General features: G+C 37.7%; 1 protein-coding gene across 5 annotated transcripts in view; it reads left to right on the top strand.

The window, feature by feature from the left end:
* Positions 1–25,975, top strand: part of USP6NL (USP6 N-terminal like) — a 124,993-nt gene that overhangs the window by 87,820 nt on the left and 11,198 nt on the right. For all 5 annotated transcript variants that reach the window (XM_086744823.1, XM_086744846.1, XM_086744828.1 and 2 more), the window contains 8 exons: positions 7,042–7,149; positions 9,942–10,051; positions 12,548–12,596; positions 14,424–14,544; positions 18,132–18,226; positions 21,088–21,153; positions 21,242–21,341; positions 23,239–23,391. In XM_086744823.1, the coding sequence (XP_086600949.1) occupies positions 7,042–7,149; positions 9,942–10,051; positions 12,548–12,596; positions 14,424–14,544; positions 18,132–18,226; positions 21,088–21,153; positions 21,242–21,341; positions 23,239–23,391 (802 nt within the window). The remainder of the gene's footprint in view (positions 1–7,041; positions 7,150–9,941; positions 10,052–12,547; positions 12,597–14,423; positions 14,545–18,131; positions 18,227–21,087; positions 21,154–21,241; positions 21,342–23,238; positions 23,392–25,975) is intronic.

Raw genomic sequence — 25,975 nt, 5'->3', positions numbered from 1 at the left:
GAGAAAACATTAACACACTGATGTGTATGTGTGTGCGTGTGCGAGATGCTTTAGTTTACATATTCCCCTGATCTTTATTGCAGAAGAATATCTTGAGAGATGTGAGGGCTCTGGGAACTTCACACTGTTTTCCCATTAGAACTTCTGTGCTTAGACCTAATTAAAAAAAGAAGGGACGGGGGGAATGGAGGGCAGCAATGTGTGACTGTGAGGAACTGGAAAGAAATGGAAGAGTTGTCACACTGAGATCAGAAATCTGCCAATCTCTACTGTGTTTGAGTAATCATTTAGAGGTAATGAAGGATGACATAATAAAATTAACCCAGGTACAACTCTGTAACCGTGTGTAAAACTCCTTGATTCCTGTGTGATTATTTAGGCATCTTTCCAGTGGAGTCATGATGATTCTTACAGACACCGGTCTCTGAAGTGTGTAACTGCCCTTGTGTCTTTGTGCGATTGATATTTGTCAAAACAAAGCTTTCATCTCCCCATCAGTCATTTCTTATGCAGGAACTGTCATGGAGCAGCACAGTTTGTGTTTCAGTGTGGTCTTTCTATAGCTTATGCTTTTATTTCCTATTTGTATTCCACTGCTTTAATAATCCAGGGTACAATCAACCACCACAGACAGTAAAACCTTCCTGGCTTAGTATGATCATAACTTTCAGGAGAGATTAAATAAAACTGTTATATGTTATATTCCCATCTGTGTGTTTCTACCAAAGTATTTCTGTCTTTCACTGTCGACCTTCATCTGTCTGCGACTGAAGTTGCCTAAATTTAGAGGGAAAGGAAGAAGAGAAACAATCAGGGTAGCTGGCAATTTCCAGCTGTTCTGGCATTCACACAGAATGTAATAATCAAGTCTCTACTTCGTTTGGAGTCTGAACACAGAGCCTTAATGAAGAACCCTCTTCACATTCCTGAGATTTTTTGAATAAGGTGGAGCAACTCTTATATTTGCACTTTTTCTTCCTTTTAGACAACTCACAGAAATTGAAGAACCTCTAAAGGCAGCAGCCTTTACAAATATACTTTCTTTTCATTATAAATATACTTTCTTGTGAGACTTAAGACTTTAATTCTTATGCTTCTTATCATTGATTCTGTTTGAGATGGCAGAGTTCCTCTGCTGCTTCTGCTACTCTTCCTGACAAAACTGAGAAAGTTTTATTTTAAAGTTTTATATCTTGCAGCAGCGAGAATGCTGGTTCCCTCTCTTCAGACTACTGCTGTGTGATAGTGGCCTCGTTTCTTGTCCTGGAACCAGTAGGGTTTATGAGATTAAGAGATTGGGGCAGGGGAAGGAAGGGAAGGTTTTCTGTGGTGGTTTTTTTGTTGTTGTTGGTTTTTTTTTTTGTTTTGTTTTTTTTTTTGTTTTTGTTCTTTTTTTTTTTTTTTTTTTGCACACATTGAATGTAGTATGTTACAGACTTTGTTATTTGAGATGGTGGCTAATTTGGAATATTCAAAATTTGAGAGTTTTTTTTCTTTCTTGCTTTGTAAGCTTTTAAGTTAATTCTGTATATAATCTTTTTTCACAGTGGAATGGTCCAATTTACATGTCAAATTTCTCTTTGCATGGGAAGCTCCTTTTGAATTTCCAGGTGGTAGGGCCTCATCTAGACTGCACTTGTCCTATCTACTTCAAAGCTGATAATATTAGTAATAATTGCAAGTTTATTACAACTGTCATTGGCTGAATGTCAGCTTAAATGTAATACAGAATTTGAACTAATATTTTTATTGAAGTTGTGTTTATATAATTATGTCTACAAAGGATGACTTTCTGTTTTGTATCCTGTGCTGATAGAAACATCCTAGATTCCATAAAGCCTTTCTTTGAATGATGTATGTTTTCATACAAGTATTATCTGAACCCTGAGTTAATATAGTTCTGTTTTGTTTTGGGCTATTATCTTAGAAAACCTTAATTTTTAAATAATTTGTTGAAGATTGACTCATTATTTCATCTCCCCAGAAGTAGAAGCAACAGTAAAGTAACTTGCTGAATTTTCTACTTTTTATTTTAATTATTAATTCAGAGTGAACAGAAGAGTAGATAAGGGTTCTGCAAATGTATAGACCCAACCCAGTGTTTCTCAACACATTTGCAACCTTACGTTACAGAACGAAATAAAAGACAGCAGAGGGCAGTAGCATAGTACTTATGGTAAAGATACTCAGCTAATAATCAGTTTGCTCACTTGTATTTTCTGTAGCTGTTTGGTGACTGAATGATTATCAGAAATGAGTTTTGCTGTGAAGTATGAGCCAGTTCCCCCCCACTCCCCAAGATGCAGTGCAGCCACGTCATTTTCACAAAATCACAAAATCACACAGGATCACAGGATGGTTGAGGTTGGCAGGGATGTCTGGAAGTCATCTGGTCCAACCCCCCTTCTCAAGCAGCGTCACCTGCAGCCAGCTGCTCGGGACCATGTCCAGATGGCTTTTGAGTATCTCCAAGGATGGAGACTTCACAACCTCCGTGGGTAACCTGTGCCAGTGCTTGGTCACCCTCAGAGTGAAAAAGTGTTCCCTGATGTTCAGAGGGAGCCTCCAGTGTTTCAGTTTGTGCCCATTGCCTCTGATCCTGTCACTGGGCACCACTGAACAGAGCCTGGCTCTGTCCTCTTGGTACCATCCCTTCAGGTATTTACACACGTTGATAAGATTCCTCGGAGCCTTCTCTTCTCCAGGCTGAACAGTCTCAGCTCTCTTGGCCTTTCCTCACAGCAGAGATAGTCAAGTCCCTCATCTATGTGGCCTTCATTGGATTCTCTCCAATATGTCCATGTCTGTCTTGTACTGAGGAGTCGAGAACTGTACGCAGTATTCCAGATGTGGCCTCACCACTGATGAGCAGAGGGAAAGGATCGCCTCCCTCAACCTGCTGGCAATACTTCGTCTAATGCAGCCCGGGGTGCCATTAGTTGTCTTTGCTTCAAGAGCACAGTGCTGACTCCTGTTCAACTTGGTGTCTGCTAAGACCCCCAGGTCCTTTTCTGCCAAGCTGCTTTCCAGCTGGATGGTCCCCAGCATGTACTGGTCCATGGGGCTGTTCCTCCTCAGGTGCAGGACTTTGCACCTCTCCTTCTTGAGGTTCTTGTCAGCCCGTTTCTCCAGCTTGTTGAGGTTCCTCTGAGTGTCAGCATGACTTTCTGACATATCAGCCACTCCTCAGTTTTCCATTGTATATAAAATTATTCGCACTTGTTTCCATGTTATCATTTGTGTAATGGAGCCTGAACCATGAAAGATTCTATTCTTGCGTTACATTTCTCTTTCATGTGCCACGCAGATAGTGAAAGTCCTCAGTCTTGTGTTCTGCTGAGTCTGTAGGCAGATCTTGTAATGACTTGGGATGACTGAGAGCTTTTTTTCTCGGCCTAAATGAAAGAACAGGTGGAACAGCAGAGTCAGCTGAATACAGATCTAAAGTGGTTTGCAAGAAACTCCGAAAGTTATTTGGGTTTATTGTGTCAAGTAGTACAATAATTCTGATCTTAGCTACTGAAAATGTTTGCTTTTCTTCTGTGTGTGGTTTTTTGTTTGTTTGGTTTTTTTTTTTTCATCATCAGCCTGATGCTGATCTCTGTCCTTTCTACTCTTTTAAAAGTTATGTCAACTAGTTTTTCAAAATTTTCTTTTAAAAGCACTGCCACAATTCTCTATCTCAGTTTTTAGTTACTATTTCAAGGGCTCTTCTAGTATTTTGCTGTTTCAGTCTGGGAAGTGTAGATGGGAAAACGAAATGCCATAGACTCCTCTGAAACTGATTGTTCTTCTCCTTTTATCTCCTGATAAAAACTAAAACAACCCCACACTTTCACAAAGTCATAGAACAGTTTCTTAAAAGAACGGTTTTCTTAAAAGCCCCCTTTGAGTACTGAGGGGCTGCAATAAGGTCTCCCTGGAGCCTTCTCTTCTCCAGGCTGAACAGCTCTCTCAGCCTGTCCTCATAGGAGAGATGCTCCAGCCATCTGATAGTTTTTGCAGCCATCCTCTGGACCTGCTCCGATGGGTCCGTGTCTTTCCTGTGCTGAGGGCTCCAGAGCTGGATGCAATACTCCAGGCAGGGTCTCAGGAGAGCAGAGTCGCGGGGGAGAGTCACCTCCCTATTGCTGGCCATGCTTCTTTTGATGTAGCTGAGGATATGGTTGGCCTTCTGGCCTGTTGAATACACATTGTCGGCTCATTTCCAGCTTTTCATCCACCAATACCTCCAAGTCCTCCTCAGCAGATCTGCTTTCAATCTATTCTCTGCCCAGCCTGTACTGATATTGGGAGTTGCCCCAGGCCAGGTGCAGGACCTTGCACTTGGCCTTGTAGAACTTCATGAGGATCATATGTGCCCACTTCTCAAGCTTGTCCGGGTCCCTCTGGATGGCATCCCGTTCCTCGGGCATTTCCACTGCATCATTCAGCTTGGTGTCATCTGCAAACTGCTGAGGGTGCACTTGATCCTACATCTGTGTAACTGAAGATATTAAACTGTACTGGTCCCAGTACAGACACCTGAGGGACACCACTTGTCACCAATCTCCATCGGGACATTAAACCGTTAAACTTGGCAGGTTTGAATTTATTTTAGTTCTATTTTGGTAATAAACTATTATTACAAAGGCTTATTTCTGGCCAATGATATCCACCTGACCCTCTCCCAAAATACTCATTTAGAACAACAATAATCTTGAGAATTTGTTCTTCGATGGATTCTCTTCATTAATAACCGTATGGCTGTTGGAGATATTTGAAAACGAGTTAGAAAATGATAATTAACTGGTGAAAATGTTTATCCAGGTACTCTGTTGCCATACCATGAGTCTGAGGAATACAACTGCATGTCAGTGGGGACATATAACACTACATTTATTTTTTTTCTTTGTTCCTTTTGAGTTCCTAGAAAAGATATCACAGATTTGGCTCATTCTGCTTTCCAGTAGACAGACTGATCTCTTCTCAGGATGACTCTACTGCAGTTGGTGTTGCTTGGCTTTCAAAAGACTCAATTCTCCTCTCTCTCGCAAGCAGTTATCCTTGTGTCTGGGTTGACACACACGCTGAAGTTCTCCGCGTGAGCTGAAGTCTGGGTGTACATTTACAGAGAAGGGCGCTTTGTAGCACTGCACGTTGTTCTTCATCCTTACAGAGGAAACTGTACTGACATAGCTGTGCTCACACTAGAAGTGTGGCTGCTTTAGCGTTCTTAGTAATATTAAAGCAGCAGAGTTTTCTTTAAAAAGCACAGCATTTTCTTTGTGGACGGCCTCCAGGATTGCTGTTGCATCTTATACAAGTTTAAAATTTCATTTGAAAAGGAGACGGGAAAAACAGGCCTAACCTTACTTGTGTAAGAGTTGCGCGTTCTAAAATCCAGACATGAGTGCTTGCTGGCATTAAAGACACCTTCAAAGATCTGATATATCTCAAGCAGCAGGAGGTTTGCAAATACACTGCAATGAGAGGCTCATTAATCTTCCAAAACTGGAGACGTGAAATATATGAAAAAGAAAAAAGGATCCTGTCTTTGAGGAGTACATTGCTTTTAAAATATTTCTTATGTTCCAAACATAACTTGTATAAATGTTTCAAAGACATGATAGTTTTGTCAGCTGAAGTTTTTAAGGTCTAATTTTCATTGTAGGGTAAATGCAAAGAATAAACTGTCGGGGAGGGGGGGTCGTGTGTGTTTCCTTCTTTTAAATGTGATTGTCTCCCTGTGCCATCATTAAAGTGATGGCAAAACCAGAACCTCAGAAAGGTTCATTGCCTTTGTTAGAGTTCTCTGTTTTTTCTTTTGTTAGGCATGTCTCCTGAAATATAACATCTTGGTGTGTTTTTAGAATTACTAGGCTTCAATTGCTCTGAGGCTTTACTTATCTTGAGTCTCTCCTGGCTACATAAAGCCAAGACTTCAGACAACTAGTCCGTCTTTCTCTGTTTAGAGGCTCTTCACGTTCCTAAACGCCGCAACACAGATATGAATCAGAAGAGAACTGAGGAAGACAGTTGTCAGTGCTCTTGTCTTTTTTTTTTTTTTCTTTTTTTTTTAATAAGCCCACTAAGAACCCAGCCACTGGATGAGAGTGCAAGGGTGGTGACATGTCAAAGGCAAGACTGATAGGTTGTCTATATAATGACTCAAGTTACGCACGGGTACTGAGTTATCCCCTTCTGACCCGTTTTCTAATACAAGCTTTTTGTGTCAGAGCAGAACGTGTCAGGAATGGGGAATTTAATTTTCTATTTCACAGCTAAGAGTTGCATGGTAGGTTGTTCTGTATTCCTAGAAACCATAGCTAGAATATCTTATATGCTGTTTTTGTGCAAATGTTTTAATATACATTTAGAAAACTGATTATTAGTTTAGAAATATGATCTGAAATCTGTTGGCTTTAGAAATGGCACATCCTGCGTGTTTTTTGTGATCCCACATGTTTGTTTGGTATGCATACATACATTTCAACACACTGTTGCAGTTTTACAAAAGTTCAAAAATCGAATGTGCGGGGTTTTTTTACTGGTAATCATTAAAGCTTTGCGATATTGCTGATTGCCTTTCACCATTCACATTTATAGTTTGTAATTATAGTGAGTTATTTGTGGCTTGTCCTGAAATACTGTTTTGCTAAGAATATGATTACTTGTGTCTAAATTACAGAATTTGGAGTAGCCTTTCCAATATTTGTGGAACAAGTGCTGCTCAGCAGAGATGATACAATTTTGATAGGCTTTCCTACATGCTAAAGTCCTGGCTTGTAAGCATCCCCTGGTCAGACTGATGTTTTGGCCTCTGTGTCCATTTTGTTCCCTGTGCCTCTGCTGGTTCCATCAACAGAGGCCCCAGATGGCGTCACTGGACACTTACAGTCCCTCAAAAAACACTGGAACACTTTGTCCCCAGCAGGTCGTCCCTTTGCTAGAACAGTTGATAAAATTGCATTTTTCTCTTTAGCATGTTGTGTCTCACTCTTCCTCTTGTTCAGAACATTGTAGATTGTACTGCATTTATATTTTCTTTTCTTTTTACAGTTTCATAGGAGAATTTATAAAGGAATCCCACTGCAGTTCAGAGGGCAAGTCTGGTCTTTACTACTCGACGTCCCTAAAATGAAAGAAGAAATGAAAGACTTTTATAATGTGAGTTCGTAGAATTTTACACTTAATAAAAAAATTTCAAATACTAAGACTACAGGCTTTATTAAGTTTTTGTCATGCACTGTTTAAAAAAAGAAAAAGGATTAGAAGTTGCATGGAGCTCTACTGCTTGTTTTAGCTAGGAAAAAGGCTATGTATTGAAAAGCACTTTACCAGCTTTTCTTGGTTTTGTAATTCATGTAATTAATTTTATCTTCTGTTTCTTTTCCCATGCTCAGATCCTTGCAAAAGCCTTTCTAAATGCAAAGCAAATCAAAATAAAGCAGAACTCCTGTCCCAGTAAGACAGAAACATCTGAAACCAGAGCTCTTCTTTGAGAAATGTCTATTAAGCCAGCATCTTCATGGCTGAATACCACAAAGAGGAGGTCCTCTAGTATTCTGGAGGAGATGGTGCTTGGTGCCTTAATCTTCTAAAAGCCAGAACACACGGGCTGTCTTTCTGCCATCTCATCTTCAAGTGAAGCTTAGATATCCCTTTACAAAGCACTGTCTGCTTGCTTGACTGTATTCTCCGCGGTGCACCTGATGAGGGGATGTTAACCCCACAGAATTCTACAGGCATAAATTGTCCGCTTAAATATGTGTCCTACTTAGAGAATAAAGAAATAGCCATGTCTTCTCCTCACCCTGAGTAGCAGTTAAAGCAACCTCTGAATTCTTGTAGTTACGTTCATCTAAATTTTTCCCTACTAACTGTACTTTTTCTGTGGGTGTGAATACAGCAGATGGCCATCGGAGCTAAACTTCAGACCCAAGAGCGGAGAGTAAGGTTCATGTGCAGGCTAGTAACGCAGAAGGAGAATTTAATCCTTTAAAATTCTATCTTTTTCCTGTCTTTTCTTTTCCGTCTCTCTCTCTGGTAAAGGATTATAGGGAGAGTTTAGCTAACATAAATGCAAGTGAGTGTTGTAGAGTGTTTGAATTTTGGAGCTTCTTTGGAGCTGAGACTTTGGGTCTGAGTAGACAAGGAATCTTATAAGCTCAGGAAAGAAGATCGATGTTGGCATTGATGTTATCTAAATCTTGGCCTCTGTGATCTTCCTCTTAAATTATTTATTGCTCTTCAGTCTGACAGACTGCTCTTTCTGACTATTATATTTTGCTTAACTTTTTAAGTAAGACTGGTGCCGGATCCAAAAGGTATAAAACAGAGTTCATGCTGAATAATGTAGTTATAGGAAAGAATACTGAGTAAAACCAGAAGCATTTAAAAAAAAAAAAAGTGACTTAATCTTCAGCGGTGATTAATGCCATCTAGTGCTCAGTGCAAAACAAAAAAGTGTTTGTAGTTCAGATACGAAAGTAGAAAGAGTTTCTTCCATCATTATCCTAGTTTATCTTTTTGCGATAAGCTCGTTTTACTGCTCTCCATTTTTCCCATTTCCTGAAGTGATTTTAATGCTCCTCATTACAAGTATCTCTGACAAATTACACACCTTAAAATTAGAAGGAAAAGACACACTTTGACGCTTGCTGTAGGTCAAACAGCTTCTCTCATTCTCTGTGCAGGCCAACTACCAGTTCTTAATTTTCCATCCTTCCCGTTTCCCAGCCTTCAGGTACCCTTGCATTTCACTCACACTAGAGGCGTCTGTGATGGCAAGGACTCAGGGTGCTTCTTTTCCTATATTCCAACAAATCGTACGTTCTGAGTCCTCATGCCACCTTAAAACTATAAATTTTCTCTTCCCTTCTTTTCTGTCTGTCTGGAGGACAAATCATGCTGCATGTTTTTACTTTAAATTGTATTGGAAGGTGCACGAAGCTGAGATCGTAGTTAGTGGCTGGTTAATGGCTGCTACCGGTTGATTCACTGACTTACAGGTAATTCCTGATGTGCGTGAAGCTTCTGGTTGAACTCAGCAGGCTGAATGGATGCTATTGCTCCCTGTTTGATCCTTTTGTTCTTCTTATTTTTGTCTTTAAACCTTTTTGTTTTCTTGCAACCAGAATCTGTAGAATTCTGGATTTTGATTGTCGGTCATATTCTCTAATAATGCCTACTTAGGTGTGATATTTTGAAAATACCATGCTGAATCCAGTTAAAAATGTCTTGCAAACTCAACTTTTAGGGACAGAAGTGAGAATGAATGAATGAATGTCAAGAGAAAATTATTTTAAGTGTGAAAAATAAGGTAGCAATCTAAGCTGTGCAGACTTCCCAAGTATTCAATTGCAAAATTGGATTTAATTATAAAACATTAAAGCAAGTGCTAAAGTAGAGGTATCCTACAACTAAATTAGATTAGAACAGAAAGAGAGAAGAAATTACTAAAGAAATGTCCATTATCTATACTTAGATAATAACGAACAGCTATGTAGCTATTACAGGCAGGAATAGTATGAAAACCACACTAAATTGTTTGCTGAAAGTCCAGTCTGGAGCATCTGCATCTTAGGTTCTTGTTCCTGAGTAGTAAAATTCACTTTGTTTTCTCTAGTGGTGTACCTGCCTGAGAAAGAGCAATTACAAATTTGAAATGCTGAAACATAGCCCTGAATATGGGTAGTGAATGGTGTGTCACAGAAATGTGTGTTACAGGATTAGTCTTTTCACATCTATACTGTGATGTGTCTGACTCTGTAGAGTTTATAGATGTATATGCCTATTTTGGAAGTCAAAATTGTTATCTTGTGAGTTGCTATTCTATATTAAGTATTTTAAATCGTGAGATGGCAAATACACCAATATAGGTCTTCAGTCAGGAAAGTTCCTGCTATTTTAGAGTTCACAATTTTAAATTTAATTTCTGTTCTTTACTCTTTTCCCAGAAATTGAAGTTTCAAGCACGAGGGTCTTCACCAGATATTAGGCAAATTGATCTTGATGTAAATCGAACATACAGAGACCATATAATGTTTCGAGACAGATACGGTGTTAAGTAAGTAAATTAAAGGTTTTGGTGTGTTTATCTTAAAACTGACTTCCGATCTGCCTTAGACCTCTTCATCTTATGCGTGACTATTGAAAGTAAGCTCAAAACTTTCGAAGCAGGATTGTCTGTGCAATTATGTTATTACTGTTAATACTGCAAAACCAGTTGGTCACTTCCAACCAACCAGTTTTTCCTCCCTATGAGGTGATCAGTAGCAGTCCAAAGAAAGCCATTTCTAAACTGTTCTCATCTTATTTCATATTTCATAAAACCAGTCTCAGATACTGTAAATAGAAAAGCATGGGAATTCCAAGCTAATAAATTAAGATTTAGTACCCAATCATTTTGTTTAACTGTGTATTTTCAAAAACAGAATAACTTTCTGCATCTCTAATGATTTTTATCTTCCCAGAAATTTTAGCTTTACTTTGGATTTTATATTCCTCTTCTCATATCTAATTCAGAACCAAATAAAGCAGTATTTTAGATGTGAGCATTTAATTATTTACAAATGTAGGCCTTAATGCTTTTGGATTTCTTCAAAATGTTGGTGGTTTTGGGTTTTTTTTTTTTTTAATTGTCATTGAGGAATATGAGGCAGCTGTCATCTTTAAAAATGCTTCATAGGGAAATAAGTGGCGATACAAACCTCAGCATTGTTGCTAGCTTGCAGCATCAGCACCCTGCTGAGATGAAGAGGGTATCTTTTCCCTTCTGTGACTGTATTAGTTCAGTTTTTAATCTCCTTTTCTTTCAAAGGCAGATCCTACAGTAGTCTGCTCTTTCCAAAAGCAATACTCAAAGAGCTGTAGACTTTAATGTGATAATAAAGCAAACATTTTCTTAGATTATTACTCTAGGTATTTTGTGGACAAATTCTAAATATGGGCTGCAAAGCAGGATGGAGTACAAAGCCAAATTCCCAAGCTGAGAGCTGTTCTGTGCAGCCGCTGTAGTTGAGATGCGTTTGTGCAGTGCTGTCTGTACCGGAGCTGACACGCCTTGCCTCTCAGTAGTACTGACACGGTGCCATGCAAAAATGGCTGTGTTGCCTGTGGACCTCAGTTAGTTTTTATGCACACATTTTACGTGTTAGCAGAAGCTTGCTACCCCGTCAGTTTGGGGTTAACAGAAGCAGAGGCAGCTCCAGTCCCTGTAACGGTGTTGTAAGCTTGCCCTCAGAGTCCCCAGGAAAGCCTTTGGCTGCATAAAGTGGTTTCACACTTGGAATAGATCTTGAAATTATTGTACATTTATTATGTATTTCCAGTGATGCCTTGATGAAAAATTCAGAAGTCATTTCACATAGCAATGAAATTAAGTCCCCCAGGTGAATCAATAGCTTGCTTGACTTTTAAGTAGACTGGATGTCTTTGAAGGTTCATTCTTTTACAGGTCTTTAGTGGTATCATCTGGTGTAAATAGTACTAAAATTACCATTATTTTATGTATCTTACTATGAATGAGATCAAACTCTTCAGTTTTATATGGTCAACTGAATATACAGAGGGTTCCTGTGGACATTTGGGACCTTTTAGTTTGTCCTTGTAAAATAAGATTCTGGCTTAATACCTGTTACACTTTGGTTACTGAGGCATGGCTAAGCTTCAGTTCCACAAAAGGGCAAACAAAAATGCCATAATCTAGATGTTTTGGGAAAATTCTCCAAGTATGCATCCTCCTCCCAATAGAAAATACACAGCTTTTTGCTTATGCTTTCTTTTTTTAAGCTGCTAATATCTGCGTCTATACATTTAATTAGTGACAGGCAGAGGGAGTTTCACTGAACAGAAAAAGACAGCATGCAGTTAAATTTTAGCGATTTTAGTTGTAGATGAAAGTAGACATTCAGGTTTCCAAATTCTCTCCCCAATAAATCACAGAAGCTCTCTGTAATTCTGACTCTGAGGTACATGGAGATCAGTGCTCTCTGGAGGACTGAGCGTGGGATGCTGAGTCGGAGTTGGTGGTGGTTTTTCTTCAGTTTGACAGCGGCAGTCACTACAGCATCCTTTCATTTGGGTGCCGAGATTCAGACACCTTTGTGGTTGCTTTGTGTATTTCAACTCTTCTGCGTTGCTGAAATGAGTAACAGCTGTTAGTGTTCTGCAAGCACAGAAATCAGGTCTGGGGTGTTTAAAGTTGGACATCCAGAATAAATAATTCATTCAGAATAAATCTGTGTTTGAAATGAAGCCCATCCTATGTTTCACTTTACCTGTCTGTAAAAATGATTATTGGACATCATTGCCTTCTCAAAATATTATAGGAATTTTTTGAAACCTTTCAACATGTAAAAACATCAGAAAAGTGCTAAATATAGCGTTGGTTTGAAATCAGAAGCACATATCATTGTAGAGTGTGGCTTGTCCTGTTCTTTAGTGCTAGACAAGTTAAATTGGGCAAACAAGTCTCCAAAACACAGTTCAGTATTTTTATGTTTTTCTGTTTTTACAAAAGACAATATTATAGTATTTTCCTTTTCTACTCTTGTTTCTCCAGGCAACAATCTTTATTCCATGTTTTAGCTGCATATTCCATATATAATACGGTAAGTTGTGTACCTTCACACTTAAATATGGATTCTCTCAGCATGCTGTAAGACAACAGCTTGCAATTCTGTATCTTCTTTCTTCCCCCCACCAAAGACCTCCCCAAAAACCAACCCCCAAAACCCCAAACTATTCAGAGACCTTTGGAAGTACACAGAAATAAGTTATTTGTTGACATGTTTTGAGCTGAAGTTAAAATAAAGGATCTTGATTGTGAGTGTCTTATTGGACAGGCTGAACTGTGCATACAGTTCAACTGAAACGAAGTATTGCGTCTAAGAAGAGTAATGAATTTGTGCTCTGCTGGAGTTTTATTCTACTGATGTTTTCACCCATTATATTATGTGCCTACCGATGGGAAGGAAAACACACTGGAGAAAGATGCATGTTGGAGTAAATGGGCTTATTTGGTAACCTGTAGGATTCTAACAAATGGAAAATGGTTTTAAAAATTTCATCTTCTTTACTTAAGCCCTCTGTCTTGGCTGCAGTCCTGGATGAGAATTTGTAGTGAGGTTTCCAGACTACATCATAAGGGTTAGAAACTTATGTATATAATCTATTTTGTGTGCAGCCAAAAGACAAGAAGCATAAATGCTATCATGTCCATTTAACTGTTTTTTATGCACTGTTCCCTCATTCATTGTGCCCATTTTGATCATTTTTGTACATCTTTCCTTTTATATCCATCAGCAGCTCCTTAGACTTCAATGTAAAAAAATGTGAAGTTAAGGAGAAAGTGAAATTAAGCAGTCACTTTAATTAAATACCACTTTGTTTCATTTTTCAAAGTTCTGGGCAATGTAACCTTTTTATCCTGTTTCAGTTTCTGTTTCCTTGCAATTGTTGGCCCATGAAAGAACTTACATTACTAGAATTCCTTGTCTTTCACTTGGTATCTTAAGCTTTTCGTTGTAAGCAGCCTTGACACACTGAGAAATAAAAACTCTGGAAGGATCTTTCTGTATCTCCTGTAGAACATTGGACTAATATCTTCAAGTTGCATGAAAAGTACTGTTTAAAATTGACTTTTGAAGTGTGATGATAGAAATACTGCAGTGAGGTTTTTATTTTGCACTTAGGTTGTTGCATTTTTCCTCTTCGAGTATAGCAGTTCTTTATGCTTTGGTTTTATCTCTAGAGCAAAGTTCTGCTGAGAACTTTGTAAACCTGAGAAAACTTATCCACCATTTAAGTCGTTGTCCTTACAAATACTTTATCAGTGGGGTTATCTGAGCAGCTAAGCGATAGTGACAGTTGGTTCCTGCTATAAAAGGCAAAATTAAGAGCAGAGGAAACACTCAAGTTCAGTTTTGGAACAATAAATTGTTTTTTCTTTGGATTTATTGCATTTACTTGGCTATGAGCAGTAAACTTGAGCAAGTTAATAGTTACGAGTCACTCTTGAAAAAGTCCTGTGTGTATCAGATGGTGCTCTGACTGTAAAGCCAAACAAAGCAAGACCCCCCTCCACACAAAAAAATGCAAATAGCAACTAAAAGGAAAACACGTCCATTCGGAGAATAAGATGATACATTTACTTGAAATTATTACTACTGACAAGGATTTTGTGCATCAGTAGAGAGTTCTAATAAACAATCAAGACTTCAAAAGTTTGCCTTTCAGTTGGAGGGTTGTGCATCATCCCTTCTGTCAATATTTTAAATGTTCAATTATTAAGTGTGTTTGGTGGTGCCATAATTACAGAACTTTTGACATCTAGGCAGGCATCCTCTTTCTTCTCCTAGCTCAAGGAAAAACTAACAGCTCATGGTTATGAGGCTTTTGTTTTCAGCATTTTAATATTTTCACTGTCTGATTTTCAGGAAGTTGGATACTGTCAGGGAATGAGCCAGATCACAGCTTTGCTCCTGATGTACATGAATGAAGAAGATGCCTTCTGGGCCTTGGTGAAACTTCTCTCTGGTCCAAAGCATGCTATGCATGGTATGGAGTTTTGTGTTACTCAGTATATATTAGGTTTCAACCTGCCCCATTTAAGTTGTAAATTATTTGAAAATGGAGCTATGCTGTTCTGTTTGCATAATCAAAATAAGGCATAGTGGGAGCTTTCAGCTGGGGGGCCAGTGGATGTTACTGGAGCTCACCCATAATTGTAAGTAATTGTTTTTATATGTGGTATCTTTCAAATAGTTTTAAATGAAAATCAGATGTTTTCTTTCCTCTTAATCTCTCAGGGAATGTAACCAATTGAAAGCTGGTTATGTAGACATCTATATAGCAATAAAATAGGAGTGGAAGCCTAATACGGAAAGTATTAAATAGTATTGCAGCTATGCTGTCATTTGGCAGGATAGGAATCCACAGTAAAAAATTGACTTGTGCCTAGGCATTAACTTTGGGTTTCTTGGTTTTATCCTTTATCTCTGCCTTACACAGCATTTTCTCCTCTCATGGTCTTGTTACTTTTATGTTATTGGTTGTACTCTTTCTGTGCTGAATTTAGTATGATCGATGCGTGTTCCATGGCTATTTGTATGGAACAACTCCAGGAATTCCAGCGTCTTTTGTTGATGTTAATAACACGGTGATTTGGAAAAGCTGTAGTTCTTGGAAACCTGAAAAAGTAAATATTATCTAGAACTTGGGGCTTTTTTAGCAAATTTCCATAATTGAAGCTGTCTTGGCAACAAGACATCAAGGAAGTTTGAGTTTATAGATATCCTGACAAAACCCGAATTATAACTTATGTGTTCCCAATTTATCATTTATTAAAAGTTACCAACCTAATTTAAGGTCCCACTTTCAGCAGGTTGGACCAGATAATCTCCAGCCTAGGTTTCTGATGATCTTAGAATGTATGTGTTTTAAATGAGTTTATGCCACAGTGCAGTGTTACTGTAAATAACACTGGAGATTCTGGAAGGGAAACTTTAAAACTGATGTAACTGATGTCATGTAACCTTTGCACTTTTTCCTGCGTTGTTCTTTAGGGAAAGTAGTTTCAAGCACTATTTGCCAACTCTTTAAAGCCTAAATAATTTCAATTCTAAATTGCCGATACTTATGAAGGAAAACTTTTATAATTATGCTTGATGCCACTGACCATCAGATGGTTCTCTGAAATGAGCATCTCTCTATGGAGTTTATAGGGGTGGGCTGAGTAGTTCAATTAGAATCATACTGGCAAAAGTAGGATGGTTAAAAGTTCCTCTCTGTAGGCGTGGTTTTTCATCTGTTTTTCTCTTCTGCCTGTGATCTGGAAACTTGGAATGTTTTTTGGGTGCCACCCATGTGTCTCGGATACATAGCCAGACTAATATCTAGCGTAACACCACTTGAAACCAAGGCATGAATTGGCCTCTGATGTTTCATGTTGTATGGATGATGTGAAGTCTCTAAACGATAAAATAGAGGTGTCTGACCCTGAAAACGATCTAGGTTTTTGAAAGCTCTTTCTGGTGGTCTTTCTGTAGTCTTAAAAATTAAAGAGAATGAGTTGGTGTATATAAATTGAAAGAGCAACTTCCCATGGAAAAAGCACCTTCTAGTGTTATTAATGATAGCTAATTAGCTTTGAAGTAGTCATTCACTGTTTACATTAAGAAAAAAAAAAATTCAGTAAAATGTCTGAGAATAAGGCAACCAAAGATCAATACCTCCTGGAAAATGTATTAAAGACTGAAAGAATTTCTAAAGGAACTTATTGAGATGAAGATTTGTTTTGCCTTTAATAGTTCCCAGGAGACTTTTCTTCCTTAAATGATTCATTGCGTTTGACTTTGGACTGTGTTCTTCCATTTTTGTTTTGATTCTGCCCCATGATGGTTTCTCAATGATGCCCTCTAGATTTTGCCTTAGACAAGACAGTGAATGTTTGTAACCTGTTCACCCCTGGCACTTGGTGGTATTTCCCTTCAGTTGTTTCTTTGCTGAAGGCTGATCAGACATAGTGTTTGAATCTGTTCTTGACACAGAGTGGTTTTGTACTTCGATAGTTTCTGTGACTCCCTGCCTTTTCTGGATTTTCCAGTGCTTTTTCAGGGTGGCTAGGACTTGACTGAGTGTTTACAGTATGGACACATGGCACATGTCAAATAGCTTAGGTCCCAGCACAAACTCCTATGCAACTTCATGGGTGAAGCCTTTTGTCTTTTTTATTTTACTGTCTTTTAACTCTTTGGATTAGCTGCTTTAGGAGTTGGACTGAAGAAATGAAGCTACTTTGGGGATAGCACCCTACATGCTCACTGGTTTATTCAGGAAAGCCCAGTGGATTTAAGAGACATGACCTGTCTTTGTAAAAACCATGTTGGTTCTTCTCTGATGCGTTGCGTCTGTCTGGATGTCCACTTACCCCGATTTCCTTCATTATGGTTTCTGTCGGTTTCCTCTTGGAGTGTTGACCTGAATATTGGACTGAAAACCAGTTGAAGAAAAGCTGAGCTAACGTCAGCCACTTTCCAGACTCCTGGTATTTTAAGCGAAAGGTGTTGTAGAGTCAATATTTCAGCAAGTTCATCTTTGAGTTCTTCTAGAGCTGTTTAGGGTTCTGACTTGGGGACCTCCCCAGTGTCTTTCATGCAAAAGTTAACTTGTTTTTAGAATTGACTTTAGCTTCTCTGAAGTTTTAGCAGTTCTAGAAATCTTCACAGACTGTTGAACCTGCAAATTCTCTATCAGACTTTCTCCTTCCAAGGTGTTTTAAAATATATCTGTTAGTATTTTTTAATGTCTTTTGTAAGTTGTTTTTTGGGGAGGGAGGCTTGTTTTTCACATTTTTGCACTGCCAGTGTTTGATCATCTGTTTTGTCTGATCTGAACACAGCTTCAGCTTTTTGCAGGATCTTTGAATGGTTTCTTTTCCTGCTGTGTAGCTGTACTAACTTTCTTTTACATTTCAGGTTTCATGGCTAGTATTATGTGTTTGTTCTCAGACTTTTTTTAACTCTTGTGATAACTGAATTGGAAGGGGATCTTGGTGCTTTCTTTTTTTCCAGTGTACGATCGCTAAAACTACTAGAGTTTTATTTATATGCCCTTAGTTTCAGTTGTGTGAGCTCACGAGCTTTACTTTATACTATATACTCATGATATTTGTCTTGGCAGAATGTTGCTTTTGTCTTTTTTTTCTGGTCTTTTCTTCAGTGCAGACAATTCCAGTAGCTTCTATCAGGAATTTGCTGGGCATAATCCTGATTTATGTCTTTTTGCTTTTAAAAGTTTTAGTTGGCGTAGGTTGTGGTTTTTGGCTTTGTTTTTTAAAGAACAATTGTAAATTTGTTTTCCCCATGATCTTATAGTGGGTAGGCTAACGTAGAACTGATGGATCTGCTGTCAGTTACGATTCCTAATCTAATAATAGTCACTGAGGGCATGCACTGATGTTCTGCTGTAGTCATTTAGGCAGGAGTATGTGGTACCCATATATGGCCATCATAATATTGCTGTGAATATCTGTCCAGATCCAGTGGTCTTATAGAAGGATAATGTTTTCAGAGCTCAGAATGCCTTTTTTAAACGTGATTTTTGTAGTACAGACACCAGTTAACATGGTCAACTTCTTTTCGTAGGTTTTTTTATTCCTGGTTTTCCAAAACTATTGAGGTTTCAAGAACATCATGACAAAATACTGAAAAAATTTTTGTCCAAACTGAAGCAGCATTTGGTAAGTATTTATATCACAGTAAAAGCATTACTAATTTACAACTTGCTATCTTGCTTCAGCTCAGGTTAACCCACTAGGTTAAGATTACCTCAAACTTCAGAAAAAAATGCAAAGCTCCAAGGGGCAGAAGTGCTGCTGTTTTGATGACAGACAAAGCTACAGTGCCCCTTGGCAGAGATATGATAAAATTGGATCCTAAGATTAATTAAATTGAGTATTTGTCTCGCTTTTGACCTCTGAGTTAAGGAAAATATGTGGTCCTTGTGCCTGGCCTTGTGCAACCTGCTGTATAGCAAACTGATGTTAAAGCATTTTTTGAGAGTTTATTGTATGTACAGCTTTGTGCCTCATCTCTGGACAGAGGTGACTTTGCAACCAACCTCTTTTAATCTCCGTTTGAAAAGTACCCTTTATAAGAGGAGTTAATAGTCCCTTTAAAATTTACATATGCTCCGTAGTATTTTTATGAAGCTAGATGTTGAGTGTTATCTCTTCTAATGCTCTTAATTAGGAAATAATATGCTCTTTATTTTTTTGCTAATATTGGCTGTGTTTGTTCTTAGCAACAAATTATTTTTCTAATGGGACAAAAATGCTCTTGCAATAGTTATTAAGAATTTTCTTTTACAATCACATTGGTTCTGCTAGAATCCATCTCCAAGTCTTAAGAGGCAGTGTGAGAGATGTTCAGTTGCAGCAACATCTTTTAGGAGTGATAGCTGCTTACAAACATTACCTTCCCAGGACTATATTATTTTCTGTTTACTATATATCTTCTTTGAAAATAGAAAAAAGGCAATTTGGGAGCAGACTACCGCCTTGGCAATGAATGAATGCATCTAAGGATGCATGAGAATGGTTCTCAGCTGTGCCGGGGAGGTTTAGGTTGGAATGAATGCGTTTATTTACAGAGTGAGTGGTCAAACATTGGAACAGGCTTCCTAGAGAGGTGGTTGATGCCTCAAGCCTGTCAGTGTTTGACTTGGTCAGTCCTGAATTGGTCAGGCAGTTGGACTGGATGATCGTTGTAGGTCCCTTCCAACTGAAATAGTCTCTTCTGTTCTACTCTAATGTGTGCCTGTTGTATTACAAAAGAGAATTTTAGTCTTTTTTTGACAGCATGCTGTAAGACCTGCTCATGACATGGAATTAGGCAGATTTGGTTAGGAAAAACCCCATTCTTCTGTTAAAAGGTCAAGTCAGAGTTAGTCAGGCAAGATGATGTCGTCATATTTTAAAAAAAATTCAAGGCCAGTTCTGTAACTAATTTGGCTCTGAAACTGAAGTTGTGTGTTTAGTTTTTACAGTGCATGCAATATAATGATTCTCGTTTGGAAATACCATCTTATTCTCATTTTTAGTGTCATCACGTTTTAAAAACAAAATATAGAATAATCCCAAGGAGACTGGGTGGTTTTAGCGGTACATGGTAAAAGGCCCTTATACTTACCAGAAATCCAAAAATAATTATACATGACTGAGGTGATACAAGCTAATGCCAGCATGTTGTTTAATTTTTTTTAATTGCTTATATACCCCTTATTACTGCATTTAATAAGCAAGACCTCTCCCTCTCCTTGGGTCATTTGGAAAAGGAAGTTTCAGAAGAGTGCAGAAAGATGCTTTAGGAATTGAAAAAGCTAATTTAAATAAAATGCTTCAGTATCTCCCTTCAGAAGTACTGATCCAGAGGTGCAGATCCAGAGAACATTCACTACATGTATTTATTATATATATTTCTTTTTCAGTTTTAAATCAGAACATAGTTCTATTTTTGTATGAATTAGTTTAGTGGCATTAAATTTAATAGCAATCAGTTTTTAATCACGGAAAGGCATCGTCCGTTATATCTATCTTTCAGTAGGCTGATGATGGTTCTGTTAGATGTTAGAAAAATCTCAAAATAAGGTGATTTTTGATTTTGTCTGCTTTTTTTTTAAGACTACCAAAATGAGATTGTCATAAAAATTATTTAAATGATATTAAGAATTATTTTTCCTCATTTCTTACTGTGGATTTATTACTATGATGAGCTCATTTTAACTGACTGAACGATGAAGGTAAAGCCTGCAGATAAGCCAGAGGGATTTGGTCCATTGCTTATTCAGTGTTTGTATCCTTGAAATTTTTGGAAAAAGGTGAATGTGACCGGCACAGAATGTGGTGTTATCCCAAAGTGAATTCAGAATTTCTTAACTTTTCGACTTCTACTTCGCCCTTTTCTCTAACTGTAAACAACTTTGAGGAGCTCCATGAAACTGCAAAGAAGCTTTAGCCCTCTCTGAATGGGGTGGCATGCCAGGTGGACCGTCTATGCCCTAGGGGAAGTTAGGCCCCTTAATTAAGGAATGAAATTGCTTATCAGTCCAGGTGCTGTTTTGAGGTCCTGTGTTTGAAGAATGTGACTGTTTTAGGCTGGTTTCTGGTAGATAGGTATTCTTGTCACAAAATCTTTTCAGCCTTTGGCATGAATTGGCAGCCTTGCTGTAGAGAAATGAAAGAGTAAGGGGAACCAGTCCCTGAACTTTGGTTGCTCCAGAATATTAATTTATTTTCTTGAGGGAGGGTTTAATCCTCTGTGCCTCTGTCCCAAGAATAAGATGGAGGTCTAAGATGTGTTAATACCCTCTGCGTCTCTGAATGCACGTTTCTTCAGGTGGTGAATTCAGCTGATAAAGAAAAACTATAAAAGACAGAAATTGTATTTGTTGGATTGAAGTAGCAGTGTTTCATGTAGCTAAATTATTTCTTTATGGTGAATATTGGGTACATTGGCCTCAAGGTGAAAATGTTTTTTCGTGGACAGTGCAAGGCATTACTTGGTTTTTGTGAGTATTTTTAAACTTCTGTGGTTTTTACAGGACTCCCAGGACATGTCCACTAGCTTTTACACAACAAAGTGGTTTTTCCAGTGTTTCCTTGATCGTGTGAGTATGTTTTCTATTTTCTATTTCTGTTTTTAATTGTGACTTGGAAAGGCTGTTTTCACAGTGTTGCCTGATTCTGTTGTTGCAGACTCCCTTTACGTTAAGTCTCAGGATATGGGATATCTACATACTTGAAGGAGAGCGGATTCTCACTGCTATGTCTTACACAATTCTGAAACTACACAGAAGTAAGAAATCTCTCAAACATTTGAATGCGAAACAGAGATTCGTGTTATTTTGTGTAGCTTGACCTTGTGTGAAAATCTTAGTTTCCCATTTGCCTTAAGCTATTTCTGACAGGTATTTTTCTTTCCTTATACACAAAAAAGATTAAAATCTTTGCTTTATTAATGTGTGTGATTGCCAAAGAAAAATAGTTGTTACAGTAAGAAAGTTTTTTTTAACCATTGACATGAGGTGAGCTGTGTTGCTGATTAAATAATGAGGAAAAAAATGTAGTTCTGTGGTTTGGAAATGGCTTGTTAGCCCCTACAGGATTTAAATTAATCAAAAAAGTGCACAAAGAATCCAGAGTGTGACAGTAAATACCTGAAACTGTATCAGCAAACAGCTCAACAATGAGGAATCACCAGTGTATGTCTCTCTTCATACCATTGTGTGTCCAAGAACGTAATTAAAATGCAGAATTTCTGTAGTCTGCCTGGATGGCCTTCTCTTTCATCTCTTGCCTTCAGGTAAAGTAAAATTTGAGATTTTTGAACAGAATGGATGTCTATGGACATTCCATTCCTTTGTTCCTCAAAGTGATTTAGAACCTTAAATTCCAAAGCATTCAAGAAGATTTTGAGGATGGGATGTTAGCATCTAAATATCCTTGAGTATTTATCAAAAAGATATAGTGTAGCTCAAGTTTGATACAGTCTTACTGTGGGACTTAGGCTTTCCTAGGGAAGTAATTTAATTCTATTTAAATTCAGAGGTCTACATGGAGCTCTGCAGAACTGACGCCTTAATTTGCTTGCTAGTTTACTCTCCTTGAACTGTGGGGATACTATCTCACTGTCTCACTGGGGTGTATTCTTTAGGTCATTCATAAACTGCTTTGAAAATTGAAAAAGGTTACTTTTAAAATTACTGTACTTAAGAAAGCTCTAAACACTTAGAGGCAAGTCATTATGCTTGGCATTTTGGTTCATTTTCTGTATTTGCAAATAGAAATCTACTTGAAATTTTTTATTTACTACTGTTTTTATGGGAAGACCTGAGGAAAAAGACTGAGTGCAGGTTTGCTTGCTTAGTAAGTATGTAGCAACTTTCTCCGCAATCAAAACACCAAGAGTACCTTATGGCAACAGAGAAAAGATTAGAGAACTACCAGAGAAAAACCATTTTTTTTATAATTTCTATATACAAATTGTACGTTCTGGAACTTCTGAAGGCATACATATGCTTAAAGAAGCTACGCAGGTATGCAGTTACAGCCTGGTAAGCCAAATGGGTTTGTGTGGGAAACATGGCCTTACTGCTCTGTAAAAAGGGAAAGAAAAATAATCTGATAAGTGTAAAATGACTTTCAAAACGTGACCTGAATTTGATTGAACTGGCAAAAAGTACCTGAATTTTCAGAAAGCCTGAAGCAATGGTTCTGAAATGTGAACTATCATCATTGTTTCATCGGAAGTTAATTCAGTTACGAATGAGAATACTGTAAATATCAAATTTTAAAATGTTTTACTGCTTTTCAAAGCTCTTAATAAAAGAGATGATATATGTTGTACAGATCTACAGCAGGGTTTTGTAAATTGAGGAAGCAGGCTGAAAAGACCTGAAGCTGTTGGACATAGGAAGGCTGAAGGAAGGTGACTTGTAGTTAGTTTTCTGAAGATGCCCCGTCTTGGAAAGCATTGTCCTAAGTAGGGAATGATAAGTAGAAAGCATTTCCATGCTGATTTGCAAGTGAATTTTTAATGCATTTTATAGATTTCTGGTGTAGAATTCTGTTATCTGCCTAATTAATAAGTGTTTGTCATTGTACTTTGAAACAAAAGCATCTAATCTCTTAAGTACATTTTCCAGTGTTCGTAATCAAGATTTTTTAATGTATGATATTTCTTTCTTATATAGAGCATCTGATGAAATTACAAATGGAAGAACTTGTAGAATTTCTGCAGGAGTCTTTAGCCAAGGATTTCTTCTATGAAGATGACTTTGTAATAGACCAGCTCCAAAATTCTATATCAGAATTGAAACGAGCAAAGCTGGATTTACCAGTAGCTGGTAAGAAACTTGTACCTATGCATATTTAGATATCTGGATCTATTCACACATTGTCCGTTTTTAAAGTGTTCATTCATGCTGTTAAAAATTGTGCACATATTTATCTCTTCATCACTGCATAGGTTTTGGGATTTTTTTTTTTTTTTTCCCCAAAAATATTTTACATTTTAAAATCGACACTTCATTTCATGGGTTTGCTCTTTTTTTGGTGTTTTGTTTACTGATTGTAAGCTAATAGCAAAGCACTTTAAAACTGTCAGAACATGGGATGTTTTATTAATTTGAATTTATAAAACCTTTAAGATAGAAGATTAAATGTCAAGGTTTCAAATTATTTGAAGCAACAATGTTGTCTGAGAATCCAGACTGCTATGCAGCTTGATTAGTTATGGAGGAGACTTCAGGTCAAATAGTTTCTTCTGTTAGTCAAATCCAGATTTTTAACGGTTTGCAGGTGATAGACCTTCTAGATGTTTAACTGAATTATTTTATTTGTTTGTCCCCAGCCTTTGTGTTTGTGGTTTTTGGTTGCAGAGTGGAGGTGGTTGCTTTGTGGGGCTCTGTTTATGAAATGTGTGTAGGATCTCTTCTTGTTGTATTAAGATTCTGTTTTCTTTTCTATACCTACCTCCACAATCTTTAATTAGAATTTTTCTTGTGATTATTGAGTCCTTTTTCTTTATCCTTGCTAACTGTAAAAAAGTTTATGAGAGAGAATATATATATTTAAAAAAAATATGGCAGAAATTACCCTAAAATAACTTTATTAAGTTGCTCTGGTTAGCTTTCAGAAGTTAAGAAGTGCGAGAATAAAGGTTGCTTGTGTAGCATTGTTGTGATAATTTGTTCCTGAAGCTCTTTCATTAATGAACTTAATTTTTGTTTCTGTAGACCTTTTTGATTGCATGCTGTTTCAGGACTACTCATCACAAGTAGATGCCTGTTTCATCTGGTTCTTCAGCAGATCTGTTCCTCTCGTCAGAGTTTCCCATTTCTTTCGCTCCCTGTTCCTGTGTTTTTCCCCTCTTTCTGACTTTCTGTAACATCTCTCCTGCACACTTTCTCCCACCCACAATAGGTCTAAGTCTAGTTCCTGCTCTTATCTTTTCATCTCCTCATTCTTCTTGGTCCTTCTCATCTACAGGCTGTGTTCTTTGAGTCTGCAGCTCTCCATGCACTGCTTCTTCCTCTTTCTAATCACAGCCTTCCGTCCTGCCTTCTCTTCATCCCTTTTCCACAGGCAATGTGGTTTCAGTCTTGACTTACTCTTTAGGGCAATTAGGGATTCCCCCCCCCAAAAAAAAACTGTAATAGTTTGTAGATGGGTAGATTTTTCATCAATGTGTTAAAGTAGAGGGTAGTGAATGTGTCTTCTTGACGAGATAGTTTGGCAAAGGAATGCAATTTGTTTATTTTCGTACTTGGTACATTTATGTGTAACTCTGATAAGACTAGCTGACAGGATGGTAATTGTTCTGAGCTACGTAGTTTTTTCTTTTGGATAGCTAAAGCAATGACAATGACAATAAAATCCCTTTTCTTTTCTAACATGAATGAGGGAAGTTTCATGTTAAAATAGGAAAAGCAAAGCCAAAGTGGTACTGGATGAGGAATTGAGCTTTTTTCTTCTTTTTAATTGCAAAGTAGCCTGGGAAAACCTTTCTGTGTGGTACCTTTTTGCCAGGGGTAGATGGGAATGTTACTTAACCTTTCACAAAATAAATATAAAATGCCATCATCCTAATCCTTGGAAATCTAACTGATTTGTCTGCTGTTGTCTGTAGTTGAGTGAGGCTGCCTCATTTGTTCTTCATATGAATTCCACAAGCCTTTGATTTATTTATTTTTTTTCTTTTCCCATTCTGATGTTCATTTTGGTTTTACTAAGTACTGTCTTCAGGCAAGAATATTCTTCTACAGGTTCTCAGCATTCTCTAGACATTCAGCTTTGCTCACGTGTCTGTCAGACTCTACCATCTTTCCTACTTTCAGTGTCTTTTTGCTATTTTTCTTTCAACTTATAGAAGACTTATGAAACCATTATATATCATGCAGTAATACATACAAAAAATACCAGACTGTTTAAGTATCCACTTGTTGCATTTTAGGAAAAAATAAAAAAAAAACCTTGCATCTTACAGTTGCATCAGTATCGGTCATCCAGGAATAGCAGTGAGCTAATTAAGCTCAGTGGAATTTTCCATCTGGCATCCTTTGTTAGACTGTATAGATTTTCCTGTCCTAGTAGGGTAAGCTGCAGTAGGATATTAAAAGAGGCAATAACTTGTGTTACTTAAAAGTGGATGTCTGCTTATGTCTGATGTAGCTTTCTCTGGCTTGCTTCCTCCATGGCTTCTCCCACTGAATTAAGAAGCTCCTTGTTCCCTTCAGAGCAGAGAGGAATGAGGGGAATTCATTTAACACTTTCTTACTGATAAAACCCTTAAAATGCTCAGCCAGAACATGAATGTTAAAGGGATCATGGTGATTTTGAATATCAGTGAATGCTTTTGCCAATACTAGGGCTGTTCTGCGTAGAGCAGACTACGGGTTTTCATTCCTCTTTGTGGTAATTTGTAGTGTA

The sequence above is a fragment of the Chlamydotis macqueenii genome, chromosome 1 (assembly GCF_036417535.1).
Source record: "Chlamydotis macqueenii isolate bChlMac1 chromosome 1, bChlMac1.mat, whole genome shotgun sequence".
Taxonomy (NCBI): Eukaryota; Metazoa; Chordata; class Aves; order Otidiformes; family Otididae; genus Chlamydotis; species Chlamydotis macqueenii.
The sequence above is the reverse complement of the archived record's forward strand: the minus strand, read 5'-3'. Positions and strand labels throughout refer to the sequence as shown.